Source organism: Aquarana catesbeiana, linkage group LG02, assembly GCF_042186555.1.
Source record: "Aquarana catesbeiana isolate 2022-GZ linkage group LG02, ASM4218655v1, whole genome shotgun sequence".
In the NCBI taxonomy this organism is placed as follows: domain Eukaryota; kingdom Metazoa; phylum Chordata; class Amphibia; order Anura; family Ranidae; genus Aquarana; species Aquarana catesbeiana.
This window is the reverse complement of record NC_133325.1, coordinates 662036100-662056218: the sequence shown is the minus strand read 5'-3', so window position 1 is coordinate 662056218 and position 20119 is coordinate 662036100. Positions and strand designations below refer to the sequence as shown.

Here is a 20119-nt window from a genome sequence, read left to right as displayed (position 1 = left end):
AAAGACTTGCAGCTGTAATTGCAGTGAAAGGAGGTTCTACAAAGTATTGACTCAGGGGGGCTGAATACAAATGCACGCCACACTATTCACATATTTATTTGTAAAAAATTTTGAAAAACATTTATCATTTTCCTTCCACTTCACAATGATGTGTCACTTTGTGTTGGTCTATCACATGACATCCCAATAAAATACATTTACGTTTTTGGTTTTAACATGACAAAATGTGGAAAATGTCAAGGGGTATAAATACTTTTTCAAGGTACTGTATATTGTGAGATTTAGCTTCAAATAGGTTGTTTTCCAAGCCTATCAGAATGTGTTTTATGGCTTTTATTCATCCAAATAACATGCAGAGGTTGCTTAATAGCATGGGTGTTGATTTAATAAAGGCAAATAGGCTGTTCATTTTGCAAGGGATTTTTGCTTAGTGAGTGAGGTGAACCTCTGTTGACTTCCATCATCAATCATGTGGAAGCAAAACTTTTATTTTTTTCCTTCTATGTGATTAGGTATTATTTGCAGAAGGAACTTTTGCCATATTTACTAAGCTAAGTGAAAATTCCCTTGTAAAGCAAACAGCCTTTTTGCCTTTGGTCAATTAACCCAATTGCATTGATTCCAATTTTGTATTGTATGTAAGTGATTTATTCCCCCATGTTTATCATTAACATGTTAATAAAAACAGAATTAAACAAAATACAAAAAAATCACAAAACAACATAGGGGCATATGCATTTATGCAGGATTTGGCGGGTGCATTACATCTTGGGAATTGTTTGAGCATATGTTATTTTTTCTGGTTTTCACTTATTTATCAACCCTTATGGCCTTTAATATCGTGGGTATTAAACTATAATGAATTCACTAGGCTAGTCTCTGTAAAATTCCATTAAATCATAGGTTTCTACAGATTTGAGGAATCCTGTGGTTCTCAAACCCTTCTGTCACTGGAAAGCTGGTAAATGCATATATAAAAAGCTTCTTTTGGTTTAAAAACATATACAAGCTCCAGACAGTGCAGTGGCTGGTATTAACTGTCCTCTTTTTTTGATGTCTGCCCTGGGGAGCCATAAAATAACATTTTGGGATGTCTCCTCCAACCAGTCTGTTAGGAATGTTAGGGAGGACATTGAGTGAGCAGGGAGATGGGGAATATATGAGAGCATAGCATCTTTAGCTTTCCTAGACAAGGAAGGTACTGCACATGTGCGCAATTTGTACCAGGGAAATGGTGGCTCCAGCTGGGTTCACACTGCCGCGCGTAGTGGCTCACAGCAGGGGTCTGGTGCGTCCCTGTTCACCGCTTCAGCTCCGATTTCGGTCTGAATTTTTGGCTGAATTCGGACCTGAAACAGACCAGAAGATGCACAGGACTCCTGGGCAATTCACTCCGCAGCCGCCCCAGAGCTGTGTGAACCAGCTCCATTGAGAGCCGGTCACAGTCTCCTGACATGCGAATTTGATGCAGGAAAACCCGCATCCAGTTCGCAATAGTGTGAACCCAGTCTTAATGTGCATTATGGCACTCTACAATAACTTAATTTTTTAATTGAGAACAGGTGCTCATTGATTTGGTGCATGGGTAGAATATATTTAAAGGAGAAGTACAGCCAAAGCTCGTTTTGCTGTACTTCTCCTGTGTATCACAGGAGTACAGTTTGTTCTGCACTCCTGTGACCTGTTTTCAGCTGACAGCGGGCTGACTTCACAGAGCCGGTCCAGGCTTGGGCAAGATCGCGACAATGAAGTCGGGATCCGCCCACATGCCTGGACCGACACCAGGCTCAGCCTCTCAAGAAGCCACTGAGAGCCTGAGCCAGCCTCTCCTGCCCCCTCCACAGCTCCAGTGAGCGAGGAGGGGGCATAGCCCACAGCAGTGAATGACAGTCTCCAGCTTTCTGCTCAGGGAGCCCTGAGAACCGAGCAACTGGCAGTGTTAGATCGCTCAGTTCTCAGTGTTAGAGCCAGCGGGGGACCGATGCTACATCCACCTAGGTAAGTATGATTCCAAAATAAAGTAAAAGAGTCCACACTTCTCTTTTAAAGGTTTTGTAAAGGCTCAAGGTTTTTTAGTTTTATGCATTCTATGCATGAAGGTAAAAAACCTTCTGAGTGCAGCTCCCCCCCAGCCCCCCCAATACTTACTTGAGTCCCATCCTGATCCAGTGATGTGCACAAAAGCCTTGGCTCTCCTGGGTCTCTCCTCATTGGCTAAGACGGCAGTGGGAGCCAATGGCTACTGTCAATCACAGCCAGTGAGCCAATGAGGAGAGAGTGGGGGTGGGGCCGAGCCATGCTTCATGTGTGAATGAACACACGGAGCAGTGGCTCGGGAGTGAGTAGGAGGGAGTAGCCTGGAGTCCCGGTGGGGCGCTCCAGGCTCCTCCTTAAACCACTGCACAGAGCAGGTAAGTATGACATGTTTCTTATTTATTTATTTACTTTTATCCAGAAAACAGTTTTTACTTGAATTAGAGTACATACAGTTCAAAAATCAACAGTAATCCTTATTCAACCAAATAAAAAATCCAATAGCCATAAGGAACATTACATATTTATAGCAGCCACCATCATCATAGAGCACACAACTTAGATCCATAAGCCGCCTTACAGTGCAACAGAAGTGTAAATGACTTAGCCTCCTACTCGTATTCCATCTTCTATACATCAAGATGTCAACATTATCCCACATTCAATCCCAGAATTACGTCCATAATCAGATCCTCCGGGGCGAGCCCCGGCACCTCCAACCACGGACCCCGTAGTTTCTCAAATTTTCTAGTGCACCCTCTATACTGGTAAATAACTTTTTCCATTCTCATAGTATTTCCCACTGCAGAAATTCATTCTTTGACCGTGGGATGGGATTCAGATTTCCAGTGTAGCATTATTAGTTTACGGGCCAGAAAGAGGGTCCTCGTAAGGGCTTCTCTGGTGTGATGTTCCCATTCAAACTGCTGTAAAAGATTCAACAGGCATTGTTTGGGGTCTAGCAGGACTGACACCTTGAACACTGTGTTCAGGGTGTCAGTCACCCCCTTCCAGTATACGTATAGTTTGGGGCAGCGCCACAGCATATATCAGATCATCATTATCCCGCTTACATCTAGTGCATGTTGGTGTGGGGAGGAGTCCCATACTGTGTAACCTATGAGGTGTGTAGTAGACTATCAGGAGGGTATATAGCTGCGTCCGCCGTTGAGTCACATTTAAGGAGCAAATAGTCACTGCTTGTAAGGCTTCCTCCCACTGGTCCTCATCCAGTGGGCCTACGTCCACGTCCCATTTCATTTTCAATTTCAAGGGGTGTTTTGTAAGATACCGGTGAAGCAGTATACTGTAGCTTTGGGATATAAAACCCTTCGAGGTCTCTGCTGCCTTAAGCTGAGAGAACAGGAGTACTGAAGCCATATTCCATTCAGAAGTACTAGTCTGGGCTATAAAGGCATGTCTAAGTTGCATGTAGTAGAATTGTATAAATATTGGTAGTTTAAACGCCTCCCGCAAAGCTCCAAAGGTCAGAAGTTCTCCATTATGGATGATTTGTCTCAGATAAATAATAATACCATATTTTTTCCCACTTAGCTCCATGCTTCAATTTGGCCAGCTCAGGGTAGGAGTCATTTGACCAAATGGGACTAAACTCGGTGATGCATGTCACACCTTGAAGATATCTAGTTTTGTTCCATATTTCATTTTTCATTTTTCTTATTTTAAAAAAATGTAAACCAAACCTTTAATGTCACTCTAAGCTTTATCTTATTTTTAACAATCCCTGTTACTTGCTATTTTTAGCAGCCATACATTTGACATACAGCAATAGGTGAATGTGCAATGAGGACTCAGGCCAGCACAGTATGATTTCCAATTAGTGTACATGTGCCTCAATGGCATAAATACATTTAGTAGTCATCTATATGACTATGGCTTTTCAGTTGTTAGTTTATTGATGGTATAGGTATCTTTTCTAGTAAACAAGCTTATGGGAAAGATCCTTACATTTGCTGTTAAAATTTGGTTTTCAGGAACATCTGTTGAAAGTATTATTATAAAGATTTTTTATAGTACCAATTTAAAAAGCACTTTACAAAATAAAGAGAGACAGTACAGTTACGATACATTGCAAAACCACAGCATTGGGAGGTCCCCGCTGATGAGAGCTTACAATCTAAGGGGAATGGCAGGTGATACCAAAGGTAGTAACTGTGGAAATTACGACCTTTAAATAATTCTCTGCACAATCTATGCCATAATTATTCCAAACTCCCAAAGAAAATATGCCAAAAAATAAACTGAACATACCCCTGATTGCTACTCACACTGATACAAGTTTCCCGCACTTAGCAGAAATAAATATAAAACCAAGTGTAGCACAACCCTCATGTGTCTGTATCCCTTATACAGCCATATACGTGAATACTGTATACTAGCCTCACTGTGCTATATACAGTGTATATATATATATATATATATATATATATATATATATACTACCATAAAAAAAAAATCAAAACTTGAACACTACTTATGTGTTATAATAATCGTATACAATCTAAATAAGAAAAGCCCTCAAACAGGTTTGTGTCTGTAATGAATAATAACTCCACTGTGTGCTCGTGCCAGTTCTTATGCAATGACTCCACATGAGTTCCACCACCTTTTTACTCAATGCTCTCACCTGAACAAATTGACCTGTGGATTAAATAGATCACCATGTGCTTTCCCCTTTAAGGGGTCTCAGCCATCTCTCTAGGGTATCTCCAGATTTACCATCAGGCCACCGCCTTACTCCATATTTACTTATTAGGAACAGCGTTACAAAATAACCCTCCAGCAGCTCCTCCGCTCACAAAAATTGAAAAAAAACATCATCATGCTTTACTCCCTAAATTATGTACTTTATTAAATATTAAAGAACTACCCTTATATAGATAGTTCATGTTATTAATTTTACTTTAAATTGAAAATACATTGCCCCCTTAAGACCTCTGCTTCAGGATCACCTCAGAAAATCACTCTATGCAGCTACTTCGAGATTTATGTGATGACATCACAGGCTCCGCCCCGACGTGTTTCGTCACTTCACTATGTGACTTCCATAAGGTAACAACTGTCACCCTTGAGGAAGTCACATGGTGTAGTGATGAAAACAATATGGCCAAAAGTACATATTCAGTACTCAGTACTGATCAGGACATGTTTAATCTCGTAGTTGCAACCTCCATAGAACCTGTCCCCAACACTGTTACACTGTTTAGTCTCCTAGGTGCAAAAAATGTCCTCCATCAAAGTTGCAACATTCCTGGATTCTGTCCCCAACACTGTGGCACACAATAACACACACATTCTGGTTAGTATCAATGTCCATAAATGTTTTGAGATGAACTCCTTTTATTTGTTTACTGTGTGGGGCTTCCTCTCAAAACCTTGTCCTTTACTTCTCCCAGAAAAAGAAAGCCATAGGTGTCAGGTCGGGGAGTGAGGTGGACAGTCCATATTGTCACATTACCCAACCCAATGGTGTGGGAAGGTGGTGTCAAGGTAACTCTGTCCCAACAAGGCAAAATGAGGAGAGGCCTCATAATAATGTACAATAGTGTATAATGTAAAAGTGATGTATACCTACTCTTGCTCCACCCGGTCTAATTGTTTTTATATAGAATAAAAATCAGTAAAGTTTAAAAGAAGAGAAAGGAGTTAATTAGGGCTAGTCGGGTTTAACGGGGTTAACTAGGACAGATCAAATAAGAAACATAAGTTTATGTTTGTACTGATGGCATCTCTGATAGATAAATCAGAACCTTGCTTATCAAACTGACAGCAGGATCTATTGTCAGTAATTGTGGGCGTGTTGTCCAGTGGGAAAGGACCCGAAGACATACAATGTATTAAGTAGAACTTTAAATGGTTATGTGATGTGACTAGAAGTTGTGACTAAAAATGTATGGACACATATTCCCTTGTACAGAAGAGGACACGTGTTGTGTGAGTGCCAAGAACAGCAGGATGCAGTGTACTGGTGATGTGGTGATTTACCTGTTTGAGTTGGATGAAGGATCCCTTTAAAAGATGGACTACACATGCAGCCGTGTTTTTATGTTAGGAATATTTAGTGTTTCAGTGACATGAAATTGTGAACCTAGATATCTCCCAATTGATGCCAAACCATGCTCCACGCTAATGAAGTTGTCACCATTAGCTTTAAAGTGTCATTAAACCCATATAATTAAAAATTATCAATAAATGGTGTATTACATGCTGTTCATACCTACTTAGTCACTATGGGATTTGTTTTCTGTATTCTGCAAAAAACCTGGTTGATCCTGCTGTTCTCTATCTCCTTTTTCTGTCCATGTCCCCAATTCAGCTGGAGATTTTGCAGAGCAGTGTTGGCAGCTCTGCACATGCTTAGTTTTTAGTGAGTTTCTGTAGTGTAACACATGGGCATATACCCAGTGGTAAATGACAGCCCACTCCCTTCCTCCTCCTCCATGTCCACTAACCAGCTAAACACAATGGGGGTAGGATATTACATGTAGATTAATGGAGGCTGTACCTCCCTCCTATTCCAAGACACAGGCTGAAGGGGCATGACACAGCCCGTGACTGGCAAAAATCCACCCACATCATGTTATTGCCAAAAAATAATAAAGATTTGATCTTTAAATATATATTTGTATAACAATTGAAAACAGTTTATTGGTATCCTTTAGATTGTAAGCTCCATGAGCAGGGTCCTCCTATTCCTTCTGTATTGAACGGTATTGTAATTGTACTGTCCCCCTCTAAATTGTAAAGCGCTGCGTAAACTGTTGGTGCTATATAAATCCTGTATAATAATAATATAATATTATTATTTTTACTCTGTATCCCAAAGGCTGTATTTTTTTTAACATGACCAGCAGCAGAGGACTAGAAGCTCCTCCTGCTTATATTTCCCTACAGACAGGCTGGGAAGGAGCTGGGTCATGTGACGGCTGTATATCGATTAGGAAAAAGGTACTTAGATAATTTTTTAATTAAAGTAATTACAGTTCTATCATCCATGTACAGAAAGAGAAGAAATAATGTAAATCAAATAGTGTGTGTGTGTGTGCTTTTTTAACAGATGTAAACAGCGTGTGTTTAGTATCACTTTAAGGATATATAAGCTTATCGGGAAGTTTTCAGAATTGTCATTGTTAAATATAGTCTATAGAGCAGTTTTTGCTGGGATAACCTTATCTCACAGTATTAGGACTCTTGTTCAGGTCACTAGGGCAGTGTATCTGTCTGTAACAAATTTGCATTGCTGGAAAACATTTAACAGAGAAGTATGGACTTTTTTTTGCAGATTCCTACTTACCTAGGTGGATGCAGCAACGGTCTGAAGCTAAATCTGTCCTCCGCCGGCTCTAACACTGAGAACCAGGCGATCAAACGCCGCCGATCCCTCGGTTCTCCGGGCTCCCTTAGAAGAGGGATGGTGACTGTCAGTCACCGCTGTCAGCTCTGCCCCCTCCCCCTTGTTTACTGGTACGCTGGGCTGTGAAGGGGATGGGAGGGGCTGGCTCAGGCTCTTAGCAGCTTGTTGGCTCTGTGATGTCAGCCAACATCAGGCTTCAGCCCGCTGTCTGCAGAAAACAGGTCACAGGAGTGCAGAACGAACTGCATTCCTGTGGTCCACAGCAAAAGTATAGCCAAACAAGTGAGAATGTTACACATTCATTGTTGAGATTCCAGTAAATGGGAATTCTGCAACAGTAAAATTCCAAATTGTCAAAGGGGTATTGAGGTTGACAGAAGGTATGTGCAAAGAGCGCCTAGCTGTCTGGGTACCTGGTCACTACATTTACAGCTGCGTTGTTTGTTATCCTTACAAGGCTTGACAATTTTCCTTCTGTTACTATAGGTATGATCCATATAATAAAGTTTTCTCGAGGGAGTACTACGACCACAAGGCCATGCTGGAAAATCGAAGTCAAGCAATCAAGTCTGCAGTTGGCGCAAAAACATGGGGCCTCATTCTTGGTACTTTGGGACGTCAGGGTTCTCCTAAAATACTAGAGGTAAGGACAAAACCTGGCTTTCTTGCAGTAATCAAGCAGCAAACATGAAAATAATATATTCTTCAACTTTGATTACAGTAGATTCACACCTGTGTCTTCCTCTTTAAGACACTTTCGTTCTTTTTTTTTTTTTTTTTTAATGCAGCTTCTCATTAATTGAAAATCACTGGAGGATTTGACACTGAAGTATGTGATGATGACTGAAGTTAGAGAACAAGTGATTTCTTAAAATATTACTTGTAACCACTTCATTGCCAAATAGCTGCGTAGAATCCAATCTGGCGGTTCTCAGGGTTGATCTAATGGTTAACACATTGCTGGAGGACATCTAAGACCAGCACATATCTGTCCCCCCTTTGCTTGCTTTCTCTACCTGAACATAATCCTGTTGCATGAATTCACCTCCCCTCCTCCAGGGAGATACATTTTTAGTCCTTGTTAATCTCAGCAAGGATTTTTTTTTCTCCTCATTTACATATTTCTTTGCAAATAAGGAGTGAGGTCACTGTTACCCTCCCATTTCTTAGTTCCCAAAGCAGATCATTAAAATGGACACATGCGCCCGTTTTAATTAAAGCTTGCAAGACATGTAGGCCTGAGTCCAGAACTGGTGGTGGTTCTGCAGGATTCCACGCAGCAGAGAGAAGACAGTGTAGGCGCCTTGGTGCCATGCTGTGCATGTGAGTGGAATGCGTGTGTGTGAAGTGCGGGGAAGGATTGAGTGCCGTGTGAATGCTCCAATTAGCTCCGAGGGAGTTCCAAGTGTTTGAGTGCGGCACTGATAGTGAGAGGTGTAATTTGTGTGAAGGGTTGTGGGGTGGATTTATATCAGTGTGTGTGTATGTGCAGGAGCATGTGTTGGATCGCTGCTTCGGGCCGTGTATATGGATTAGGTCTGTATATTTTACTAGGGTCTTTTGTTATAACTCCCAGCAGCACCCCGTCGCGTTGCTGCTAATGAGTATTCCTCTGTCTACCCTGTGTAGCGAGGACAGGTCTCATTAATCTATTGGCTGCAATTACAAAACCACAATTATTATTTGCACTTCTCATTAAATGAACTTGGAATGGTTATTGTTGGTTATTTATCCATTCACTCCCATCCCATGTGGAAAACAGAGGGCCTTAATTAACTTCCAGCATGGGAATAAAGGCAGGGGCTCAGACAGCAGCTCTAGCAGGAGGGGTAGGTGACAGGGAATCATTGTGTAAGAAATAATCTGTCATCCTCACCCTGTCCCCACTTCTCAGGTAGACATCAGATGCACATTTTCTAATAAAATGCCTTCTTGCCTCTCTCTTGTCAGATAACGTGATGTGTAATAAATAATGATAGTAAAAATCCATTAGCTGCTACCTGCCGGTGGTCTGCCCGCCACACTTTGATTCAGGCAGCGATCCCTTGGCAATATTAACACTGCCTGCTCAAGGGAGCTGAAGTGACACTAACACAAAGGGGAACCAAGGTGAAAGTTTATCTGCTGCTGGCGTGAAGGGGAGGCTAAATAATAAAATATGTTAAAATACATTTTCGCCGCCTGCATAAAATCAAATTATGTTCCGCTAAAGCAAGGCCAGACAAATGTGAATAGATTAATGGCGTGTCTGAGGTCACAGACCTGCTGCAGTTTGCATGTTGTTGAATATAAATAAAGATTACCCTGAAAAAAAGAGAGATTACTGAATTGTACAAAGGCCATAACAATGTGATTGTCAATAGCTGCTCATATTATTGTTGGGGAAATGTCTAGCTTTTACAAAATGATGACATACTGTATTAGTTGTTTACCATACAGTTCAAAGTGACGCGTTTTAGTGAGAAAGTCCATTCTGTTTACCTGTACCTTGTGATTATGTAATACGTTATAAATTCAGCAGCTTTTTATAGTATCTCTGGGCATGTCAACAACTATGTGTTATGTGCATTTCTGTGTTATACAGCCTCTGAGTCTGTAAACTATACATGGTGATGCTTAAAACCTGAAAGCATACATGATTCTTTCAGCTTGGTCCATCTAGGTTACAGTAAAAAAAAAAAAAAAAAATACATCATACACTGTACACTGATCAGCGCTAACATTATGAAGGTAATATAAAGTGAATAAAATTGATTATCTTGTGGAAATGGCATCTGAGAGTGGGTTTGATCTATTAGGCTGCAAGTGAACATGATGTCCTTGATTTTGATGTGTTGAAAGCAGAAAAAGTGGGCAAGTGTAGAACCCCATACACACACTATTAGATTTTCTGCAGATTTTTGCTTTCAGATTTACCAAAACCATATAATATGAGGTCAAACCTTAAGGCCCCATGTACATTTCTTCTGCTAAACGGACATTTAGGAGCAGTTGGGCATTTTTTTTTCAACTGCTCCTGAACTCTCCTCTATGTTATCTTATCAGTACATGTACACGGGGTCGTTTATAATCGTTTTTCTAGGCAGTTGAGTTTAGAGGCCTTTTTTGGAAAGCAAAAAAATGAGTTCAGACGCTGAGTTTAGAGGCATTTCAAGTGCTAAACGCGGTAACTCGCATTTAGCTGTGTTTCGTTTACAGGCGTTTTTCATTTTTGGCTATTTTAACAAAAAAAAATTTAAAACGCTTCTAAACGCAAATGCTGCAAAATGCCGTTAAACGCGGTATGTAAACGCAGCAAAACGGACGTTTTAAATGTGGGTTAATATCTGTCAAGTTAAAGAGGTTGTAAAAACATTCCTGTGTACATTAAGCCTTAACCCTCGTACACACGATCGGATTTTCCGATGGGAATTTTGTGATGACAGGCTGTTGGCGGAAATTTTTACGCTCCATCGGACAATTGCTGCCAGATTTTCCGTGTACAAATGTTGGATAGCAGGTTTTCTGCGGACAAATTTCTGTTGGCGGATTTTCCGAGCGTGTGTGCACAAGTACGACGGACAAAAGTCCAAAGTAGAAACACACATGCTCAGAAGCAAGGACGAGCTGGAAGCGGTCGGTCTTGTAAACTAGCGTTCATAATGGAGAATTAACATTCGTGAATTATGAAATCTGGAAATGCAGCGCACATTCTCTTCTTTAATGGAATAATAATGAAGCTGCTTTGCTGGTGATACTGATGGAGTTATTGCAAACAAATTTTCAAAGCTTTTTTTTCTCTAGTGATATCAAGAATAATATTATTATGCTTTTTTTTTTATTTATTTGGGCAAGTTACCACAACACCATTATCCCGTAGGTTTTAAGATCAAAGATACTATGTTGGTGTCCCTTGTTAATTTTACATTGTATTTTTTTAAATGTAAAAATGTAACTGCCTATATAGAAAATATACCAAATCAAATCCTTATTATTCAACCAAAAAATAAAAGCCTCATTCATGTGTCCTGCTTCTTAATATAGGGGGTCAACAAGGCCAAGAGATTGTGAAAGCAGGAGTCCGTCATCCGGAGATAATTCCGAAAATCATCTGGATTATTCTCCTGGAGCTCCCGTAGCAAAGGCGTATGACATAATTGGTCACAATTAATAAAGCGACCAATTTTTGGTCCAAGAACTCCTCCTCCTCCTGTTCCTGGGCTGGACTTGGGTCAAAGCAATAACTCCAAGGTCAATAAATAACACGTTATCTCCCCCGATTCTGCAACATGTCTGGTTGACGAACGACCGTTCAGAAACTAACTAAAAAGCACTAAATGAAAATCAACACTCCTACTAACACGAAATTAGCAGAAGGAGCCCAAAGGGTAGCGCTAAAGAGATGAAAAACCACGTAGTATGTCACTACGTTCGTGTTTGTTGTCTGACAATTCCTTGCCGTTTGTATGCAAGACAAGATCCAGGCACAAGCCTTCAGGACAAAAGTCAGAGGATTTGTCTGCGGAAAATCCGATCGTGTGTACGAGGCTTTCAGGCAGGCCCTTGTGCTACATGGTTTTGGTAAATCTGAAGACAAAAATCTGCAAAAAAATCTAATAGTGTGTATAGGGCTTAAGTCGTCTAGCCATTACAAGGTCCAAATTGTAATTGCTTGAAATCTGGGACAGAGCAATTCCCAAACAGCGGCTCTTTTTTGGATGTTGCTGGTCTGCAGTGGTTAGGACCTACCAAAAGTGATCCAAGGAAGAAAGACTGGCGACAGGATCTTGGCAGCCAAGGTTTCTTGATGTAAGTGGGAAGCGAAGTCTGGCCTATGGAGTCTGATTCAATAGAAGAGCCACTGTAGCTCAAATTACTAAAAAAATGTTTTTTTGCCAGTACCGATAGAAAGGTGTCAGAACACACAATGCACCGCAGTTTGTTGCATATGAGGTTGCGTAGCTACAGATCGGTCAGGGTGGCCATGCTTACTTGTGTCAATAGGCATGTGAGCATCAGAACTGGACCACAGTCCAATGGAAGAAGATGGACTGGTCTGATAAATCATGTTTTCTTTTACATGATGTGGGTGCGTGTGTGTCACTTGTCTAGGGAAGTGTTGGCACCAGGATGCACTGTAGGAAAAAGACAAGCTGGCAGAGGAAATAGTCTGCTACTGATGGCTTGGTGCCAGATACCACACATACCTTCAGATGTCTGGTGGAGTCCATGCCTTGATGGTCAAGGCTGTTTTGGCAGGTGGTCATGTTGTTATGGCTGATTGGTGTATAATTGGAAGCATCTTTTTGAAGACTAATGCCCTGTACATATGATCGGACTTTCTGACGGAAAATGTGCGATCGGAGCTTGTTGTCGGAAATTCCGACCGTGTGTAGGCTCCATCTGACTTTTTCCATTGGAATTTCCGACACACAAAGTTTGAGAGCTGGATCTAAAATTTTCCGACAACAAAATCCGTCCGCGTAAATTCCGATCGCGTGTAGACAATTCTGACGCACAAAGTGCCACGCATGCTCGGAATCAAGCAGAAGAGCTGCAATGGCTATTGAACTTCATTTTTCTCGGCTCGTCGTACGTGTTGTACGTCACCACGTTCTTGAGGTTCGGAATTTCCGACTAACTTTGTGTGACCGTGTGTATGCAAGACAAGTTTAAGCCAACATCCGTCGGAAAAAATACGATGGATTTTGTTGTCGGAAAGTGCGATCGTGTGTACGAGGCATTAAAGATCACAGATCTGTCACTGAATCAAACCAAATGCAGCTGGCCTTATTTAAAAGCATTTGAGGAAGATGCCAATCATTATGTATGTGTGTGTATGTATATATATATATATATATATATATATATATATATATTACAGTGATTTCCGTTAATACTGTTTTTCTAATGAAACTTTTAGCGCACATATGAGCTTGTTATCCGTAGCTTCTGACTTAATTAAGGCTTACTCACTGAGGGATGAGGTTTGGATGGCTGCCTTACCCCCAAAAGCTCTCTTTTTTTTGTAACACACTGTGCCTCCCTCTCTCTTCTCTTAGCACCTGGAGTCACGTCTACAGGCTCTCGGCTGTCGTTACGTGCGGCTTCTGCTGTCGGAAATCTTCCCTAATAAACTCAAGCTGTTCCCAGAGGTGGAAGCGTGAGTACAGAGAGCAAAGCTGTAAACACAGACACACACTGCGCACAGCCCTCAGCATGGGGTGAAATTAGGAAGGGACTTGCTGCAGCTTGACACCAATACACTGCCACTTCCCAACTGGATAATGTCATTATTTAAAGCAGCATTTTGTCTGAAAAAATCCTGGTGGAGCCACACTCTTGGCCAATGTTGGTTTCACGTATAGAACATGTCTTTATTTGCTTTCTGACTTGCACAAGTAGACTACTAGTAACTGACACACGGTGGGTGCATTCAGACGGATTGACAGATCCTACAGTGAAACAGGTTAATATTGTGCATTGTAAAGTACACCAGCACATGTACCTTCATTTGTCTCTTTCATGAATGGAGATGTCATCAACATATGGCTTAGTCCAGGGCTGCAGCAGATTTTGGGGCGCCAAAAATGCAAAAGTAGAATTTCCTTGTGCTAGCCAAAGTTCTCTGCAGCAATGCTTTGTTTAAGAATGACAGACACACAGAGGAATGTAGCAGGCATATACTGTATGTGTATATATGGAGAACAGTACCAGGCAGTAAGCTGTATAAGCTGAACTCCATCACCCATCCAAATGAGGTCTATAGATGTTAGGTAGATTGCTCCTGGCCTATAAGGGGGAGTATTTGTTAATCTCAGTAATAATATGGCAATTTGAAAGGTAAGTGGCAAGTTAGCTTTGGACCTGGTATGAGGCCTTTTATTGTCATCTATTATTTTTTTTTAAAAGAAAGAAAAAAATGAAAAAGAAGAAGAAATGACTGATATATTATAGTGACTGTTACATAAGGGACGCATGTACAAGTACACAAGCTCTTATATGTCCCACACAGGGGATCTGCAAATCTAAAAAATAAAATTGATCAAACATATTCCAAGGTGATATCTGCCTTTTCTGACACCCAAACAAATCATAGTTGTAAATAGTGTCATATTGCAGAGCGCGGGGGTGTAATGCACCATTCGCATGATGTGATGTATACAGATAAAATGCCAAAAAGAGAAGAAAAACAGGCAGTTAAATGTTTGGGAGTAAAACGGAAGGTAGAATATCCAGTATTGCACCATATAAAACATGTAGATCCCATTAGATATATACAAATATCAATTATTCCAAGGTTTTATTTAAAGTGTAACTCCACTTTTGTTGGGGAAAAAACATTCCCCTGTGGGTGATCTATGTACATTGCAAGGATTTCCACAAACTTTGTTGCCGATTCCTACCCTTGTTATTTTGAATAAATCACTGTTTGTTCCGCTGTGCCCCTGTGGTGAGTTTAATGAGAGTGGTTTCATAATTATCAACCAGCTGGTGCAGAATCAGGGCTCTAATGAGGAAAGTCGCAGGGTTTACATCCCTTTAGACGTTATTTTCTATTGGGAGTATCTTACCAAAAATTAAATTTTTGTTGCAGGGGATACCAAAAATCTGACTTGTATCTTAGTGTAGACTTCTGGGAAATCAATGAGCCAATCACACAAGCAGGAAATTATGTTTCTGGGGGGCGCTCTGTATACATTCTGTGTACAGAAAACCTCCAGGTAGCCATATTGCATTTTACTGAAAATTACAGAGCTGCAGATTGAAAAGGAAAGGTAATTTTTAATAACATTCAATTACAATATGACTTGTGTCACAATTGTATATGCTAAATTATTTTGTTTATTTGCTATTTTTTTTTTATGAAAGTGGACTTACCCTCTAATGCAAAAGTTATTTGCAGGGTCTAAGATATCTTAAAGTGATATTAAACCCACTGCAATTTATTGAGTATGCAGCGTTTTATTCCTTGCCTATATTCCAGTTTAAGCTGGTGCCATGATCACTGCCCCAGGTTTCCTATTTCTGGGTGGCTCCTTTCTCTTGCAGAATTCTATGTAGTGACCCTTTCATGCAGGGAGTAGAGTTGTGTCTTCCTACACTGTGGTGATCAACAGAAACATGTAGCTGCATAGCCTAGCAAGGAAAGTAAAATTCACTGCACTAAAAGCAAACCGTCCCGGGTAATACCTAACTAGGGGAGCATAGAAACAGTTAATAGGGGTGTAAAGTCCAGTTAGCTGCATTAGTGGCAGCCACTGCTGGAGAGCTAGAAGACACTCTGCAAAAGGAAGGGAAGAGGAAGCAGCGCCATCTAAGTGTAGCAGATGGGTATTTTAATAACAGCAACAATTAAGCAACTCACAGGAGTAAAAGTAGATCATGCTCATCAATAGATAAGAGTCATCGCTGCTGGCTGGGTGGCCGATGTTCCTCCTCAATGGGAAAGCAGGGAAGATCTTCATTAATGCCATTGGTTCCCAGCCCTTCCAGGATGGCTGTCTGACGCATAGCCCAGGATGGCAAGGCACTCCCCTGCTCCTCCCTCTCCCCCACCCCTTCGCCAAACTAACAGACATTCAGGAGATTGCACTGTCCACAATTAAAGGAGATGTGTGGGTTTGGTTTTATTTCCCTTATTCTCTTATCCCTTATTATTATACTCACCTAGGTGCATCGATCCGATGCTGCATCTGTCCCCCGGCGTCTCTGCATGGAAAACGGAGCCACCGAACTTCGCCGATGGCTCGGTTCTCTCACCTGCCCAAGCAGAGAGCTGCTGATTGACTGTCAATCAGCAGCTCTCCTGCTCTGCTCCTCCATGCTCACTGGAGTGCTGAGCTGTGGAGGGGCGGAGAGCGACTGTCTCAGCATCTTAGCGGCTCGCTGAGAGGCTGAGATAGCCATCAGTCCAGGCACCTGGTGGATCTAGACTTCCAGAGTCGGGATAATGCGGTGCCTGGACTGATCTGTGTGACGTCAGCAGAGAGCGGACTTCAGACCGCTCTCTGCTAAAAACGGGTCACAGGAGTGCAAAACGAACTGCACTCCTGTGATCCGTAAGAGAAGCCCAGCCAAACGAGCTCAGGCTGGATTTCTCCTTTAACTCTTTCCTGTGGAAACTGGAAGTTCAAGGAAGCAGCACTGAGAGATGTCAGCAGCATTGAAAGTTGTAAACTGCAAGTGGCAGGGTAAGATTTAAAAAAATAAATAAATATAAAAACTAAGGATTTAATACAACTTTAGGAGTTTTGAGAATCATTCCTGAGTAATATATCCAGCTAGCCCAAATGTTATATCATTTCTCGTACTTACCATGTCCCATTAGGACCCATTTCTCAGCCCCCACCAGCTCATCTACTGTTACCTTACAATCTAATATAGTAGGGCAGCATTCTTGTTACCAAAAGTAGGTATGAATGTTGTGAAACAGAAGCGACAATGGGTTATAGTTTGGGTATAGACATCTTATCTATCCAATACTTAAACTTTTCCTATAATAGCTAGGTTTTTGGATATTGGGACCATATATAAAAAACAAAGCCATTCTCCTCTGCACCCTCTCTAACAAACCAAGGGAAAGCCGGAAAAAATAGAGGTTAGCTTTACTTGAGTTTTATATCAGCGTGATAAACATTTGTAACAGGACTCTTGTGTTTTGGTAGTTATGGAAGAGACTTGTGTTAGTGGTATGAATTTGGTGTTTCTAGATAGAGAAAAACTTAGTTAACTTTCCTTTCCCATTCTCCAAGGAAATGGGGTTCACAATTCAATTGCAATTGTAACAAAAGTTTTTAAACTAAAGAAAGGAGGTGAGACGTATTTTCTATACATAATCGCTCGAAAGCTGTAAGTGAATTCAAAGGCCGGAGTTCTGAAAGAAGCGCAATAACTGCGTGTTTTGCCAAGTTTCCATCAGAATGTTTGCCTAGATTTTGGCATAGGGAATCAACAGACATTACATTGAGGCAAAAATGTAAAGCATCTAAGGTTTGCATCTATTCTCCATTTTCGGGAAAAATAAACTATCCTTCTCTGGTGTAACTCATGAGAAGCCCCCCAGTGAGGATAATGGAGAAATAGAAGGTGCTAATGCACTGTAGCAATTGAGCCTGTCCCAGGTTTGTAGGGTAACAGTAGATAGCATCAGAGGGCAACCCCTCTGGCAGCTGGTAGTCAAGGTGCATTAGCCAGGTTGTGCCCCACTTCAAACTTGTGTGGAAATTTTATTGTCCAACTATGGGAAATGTAAAAGCCAACCTTTGCAGTGGGGCTGTCCCCAGTCTGCAAGGGTTATGCGCTCTTTGCTGTCTTTTTAGGAACAGTAAAAGCACTTTTTATTACCTGATCCTGTGCTCCCCTAACAAATGGCACTCCCTTACACTCCGACGGTATACTGATCCTCGGCAACCTCCTGTCCAGTGCAGGGCTGTGATTCCTGCATCAGTATTGATGATGTCAGGGGCATTCCACTGCCAGAGTGCAGGGGAGAAGAGGTTTAGGGAACGGACAAGCAGAATGGAGGAGCCTGCAAGAACAGAGAATTAGGTAAGTAAAACTGCTTTACCCAATTCTCTAGACATAAATGAGCAGTTAACCCTTGCCGTGAAGGTGCTACTCCACTTCCAGGGAGGACTTTTACTTTTCATCTTTAACCACGTTCCTGACCTCTCAATAGCCAAAAAATGGCTACAGTGCAGTCATTCAGTTCTGGGAGAGCGTCCATCAATGTCCTCCCAGAACCACGTCCCCTGTGAGCATCCAGTGCGTTCTGTGATCTTTGGAAACAGCTGATCACAGATTGGGTTATAGAGCCTATCACAGCTGATCCCACGTAAACAGATTTGCCGGTTATCCGTATTTCTTTCCTCACGCGCTGTCACAGCATGAGGAGAGGAGAGCCGGTAACCGGCAAGTGTGACAAAACAATTTCACTGATAATCAGGGCACTGATCATCAGTATTCCGATTATCAATGCAGCCCCAACAGTCCCCATCAGTGGTGCCTATCGGTGCTACCTTATCAGTGCCCATCAGTGCTGCCTATTAGTGCCACCTTATCAGTGCCCATCAATGCAGCCCTTTTAGCACACATCAGTGAAGTAGAAAAACTTTTCTTATTACTTATTTGCTAAATTTTATAACAGAAACTAAGGAAAACTTTTTTAGGATTAGGACTAGGCAGAAAAAAAAAAAAAACACTTGGCAACGCCCATGGGCCGTCCTCAGACAGTATATAACCCCCTCCCTGCTCTAGGCATTCTGTTTTTTTTCTGCCTAGTCAAGAGTAAGCACCTGGTTCCCTGCTGGGATCTCTTGTCCTGGGAATTTTTATTAATATATTATTAATATTTTATTTTTTTGTTTTGTAATTTTTATTTTTTTGTTTTGTTATTTCCTCTTTTTCCTGGATTTTTTTCTTGTGAGATCTACAATCAACTGCTGGGCTGGGCAACGGACTGGATACTTAGATCCAGAGGGTCACCCCAGTCTGGCCAGTGAGCGCGTGCAGACCTCAACTACGCGCTCACTGGCCAGGCTGGCCCTGCGAGTTAAATGTCTCGCGAGGTCGCATGCGACCGGGTCTCGGCCTATGTCGCAGCATTCCTCATAGCCGACAGCCCCCCACTTCGGTGGCAAGGAGGATCTGTCTGGGAGTGTTACCCGCGCACTTCGCTGGAGGGGTGGGGGGTTCGGGTACTCCCTGGGGTGGTCGATCCCTCCATCCCTCCCCCCTCCTTTCCTTCCCGGGTGAGGCCTAGGCTTTTGGCCTAGAGGCTTTGTGGACACACTGTCCCCCTCCTTCCACCCTTGGGTTTGCTACTGGGGGGGTATCCCATGGACCCACCCGGCCGGGTACCGCTTGTGGGGCCTAGGGGCTGGCTGCGGAGGCCGCACCAATCCTGTAATTTAGGCCACGGTTTGCGGCAGACGGATCGGTCCGGTCTCCCCGCTCTTGGCAGACGTCTGAAAATTCAGCTCTAGTGAGCGTGTTTCTTCTCCCAGACAATACTTCGGAAGTTGCAGACTGCGTTTTTTTAATTTACTGTCCGGCAGGTGAGCTCCTCCGCAGATCTGCATGTGGGTGTTGGGTCCAATGGTATCTGTTTTGTGAGGCGATTCCATTTGCACAGTTCCATACAAGCTCCCTTCGGGGAGATCCTGGCATAATGGGACAAATACCCAAGGTCTCTGGACAATCGGATTCGGCTGAGTCAGGAAACCAGAGTCTCCCTAGTCTTAGTCTGGTGGCTACGCTCTCCGGTTCTTCGGTGGGGTAAATCTTTTCTCCCCTTGTATTGAACAGGGTGACCACCAATGCCTGTCTGTCCGGGTGGGTAGAGGTCCTGGGACTGAGCTCTGCTCAGGGTCGTTGGACGTTAGTGGAATCCGAACTACCGAGTAGGATCCTGGAACTTCATGCGAACAGACTAGTTCTGGATCATGAATGGATCGACTTTGGGGGCTCCCGGTACAGATCCAGTCGGACAAGGCAACAGTGGTGGCTTATGTCCTTCACCAGGGCAGGCCAAAATAGACTGTTGGTGGCCCTGGCTGTTGCGAGTATCTTCCGGTGGGCAGAGCGTCTCGTTCCGGCCCTTTCTGACACGCTTTCCAGGAGTAGAATACCGTAAAACGGAAACCTCAGTTGGTTATGGTTGGACCACGGGGTGGGCCCTTAACTGGGCCGTGTGTCATCGTATTTGGCTCCACTGGGGGGGGCACGCCT

General features: G+C 42.4%; 1 protein-coding gene across 1 annotated transcript in view; it reads left to right on the top strand.

The window, feature by feature from the left end:
• DPH1 (diphthamide biosynthesis 1) overlaps positions 1 to 20119 on the top strand; it is a 444182-nt gene that overhangs the window by 397549 nt on the left and 26514 nt on the right. The window contains exons 8-9 of the mRNA XM_073616616.1: positions 7895 to 8051; positions 13450 to 13550. Of these exons, the coding sequence (XP_073472717.1) occupies positions 7895 to 8051; positions 13450 to 13550 (258 nt within the window). The remainder of the gene's footprint in view (positions 1 to 7894; positions 8052 to 13449; positions 13551 to 20119) is intronic.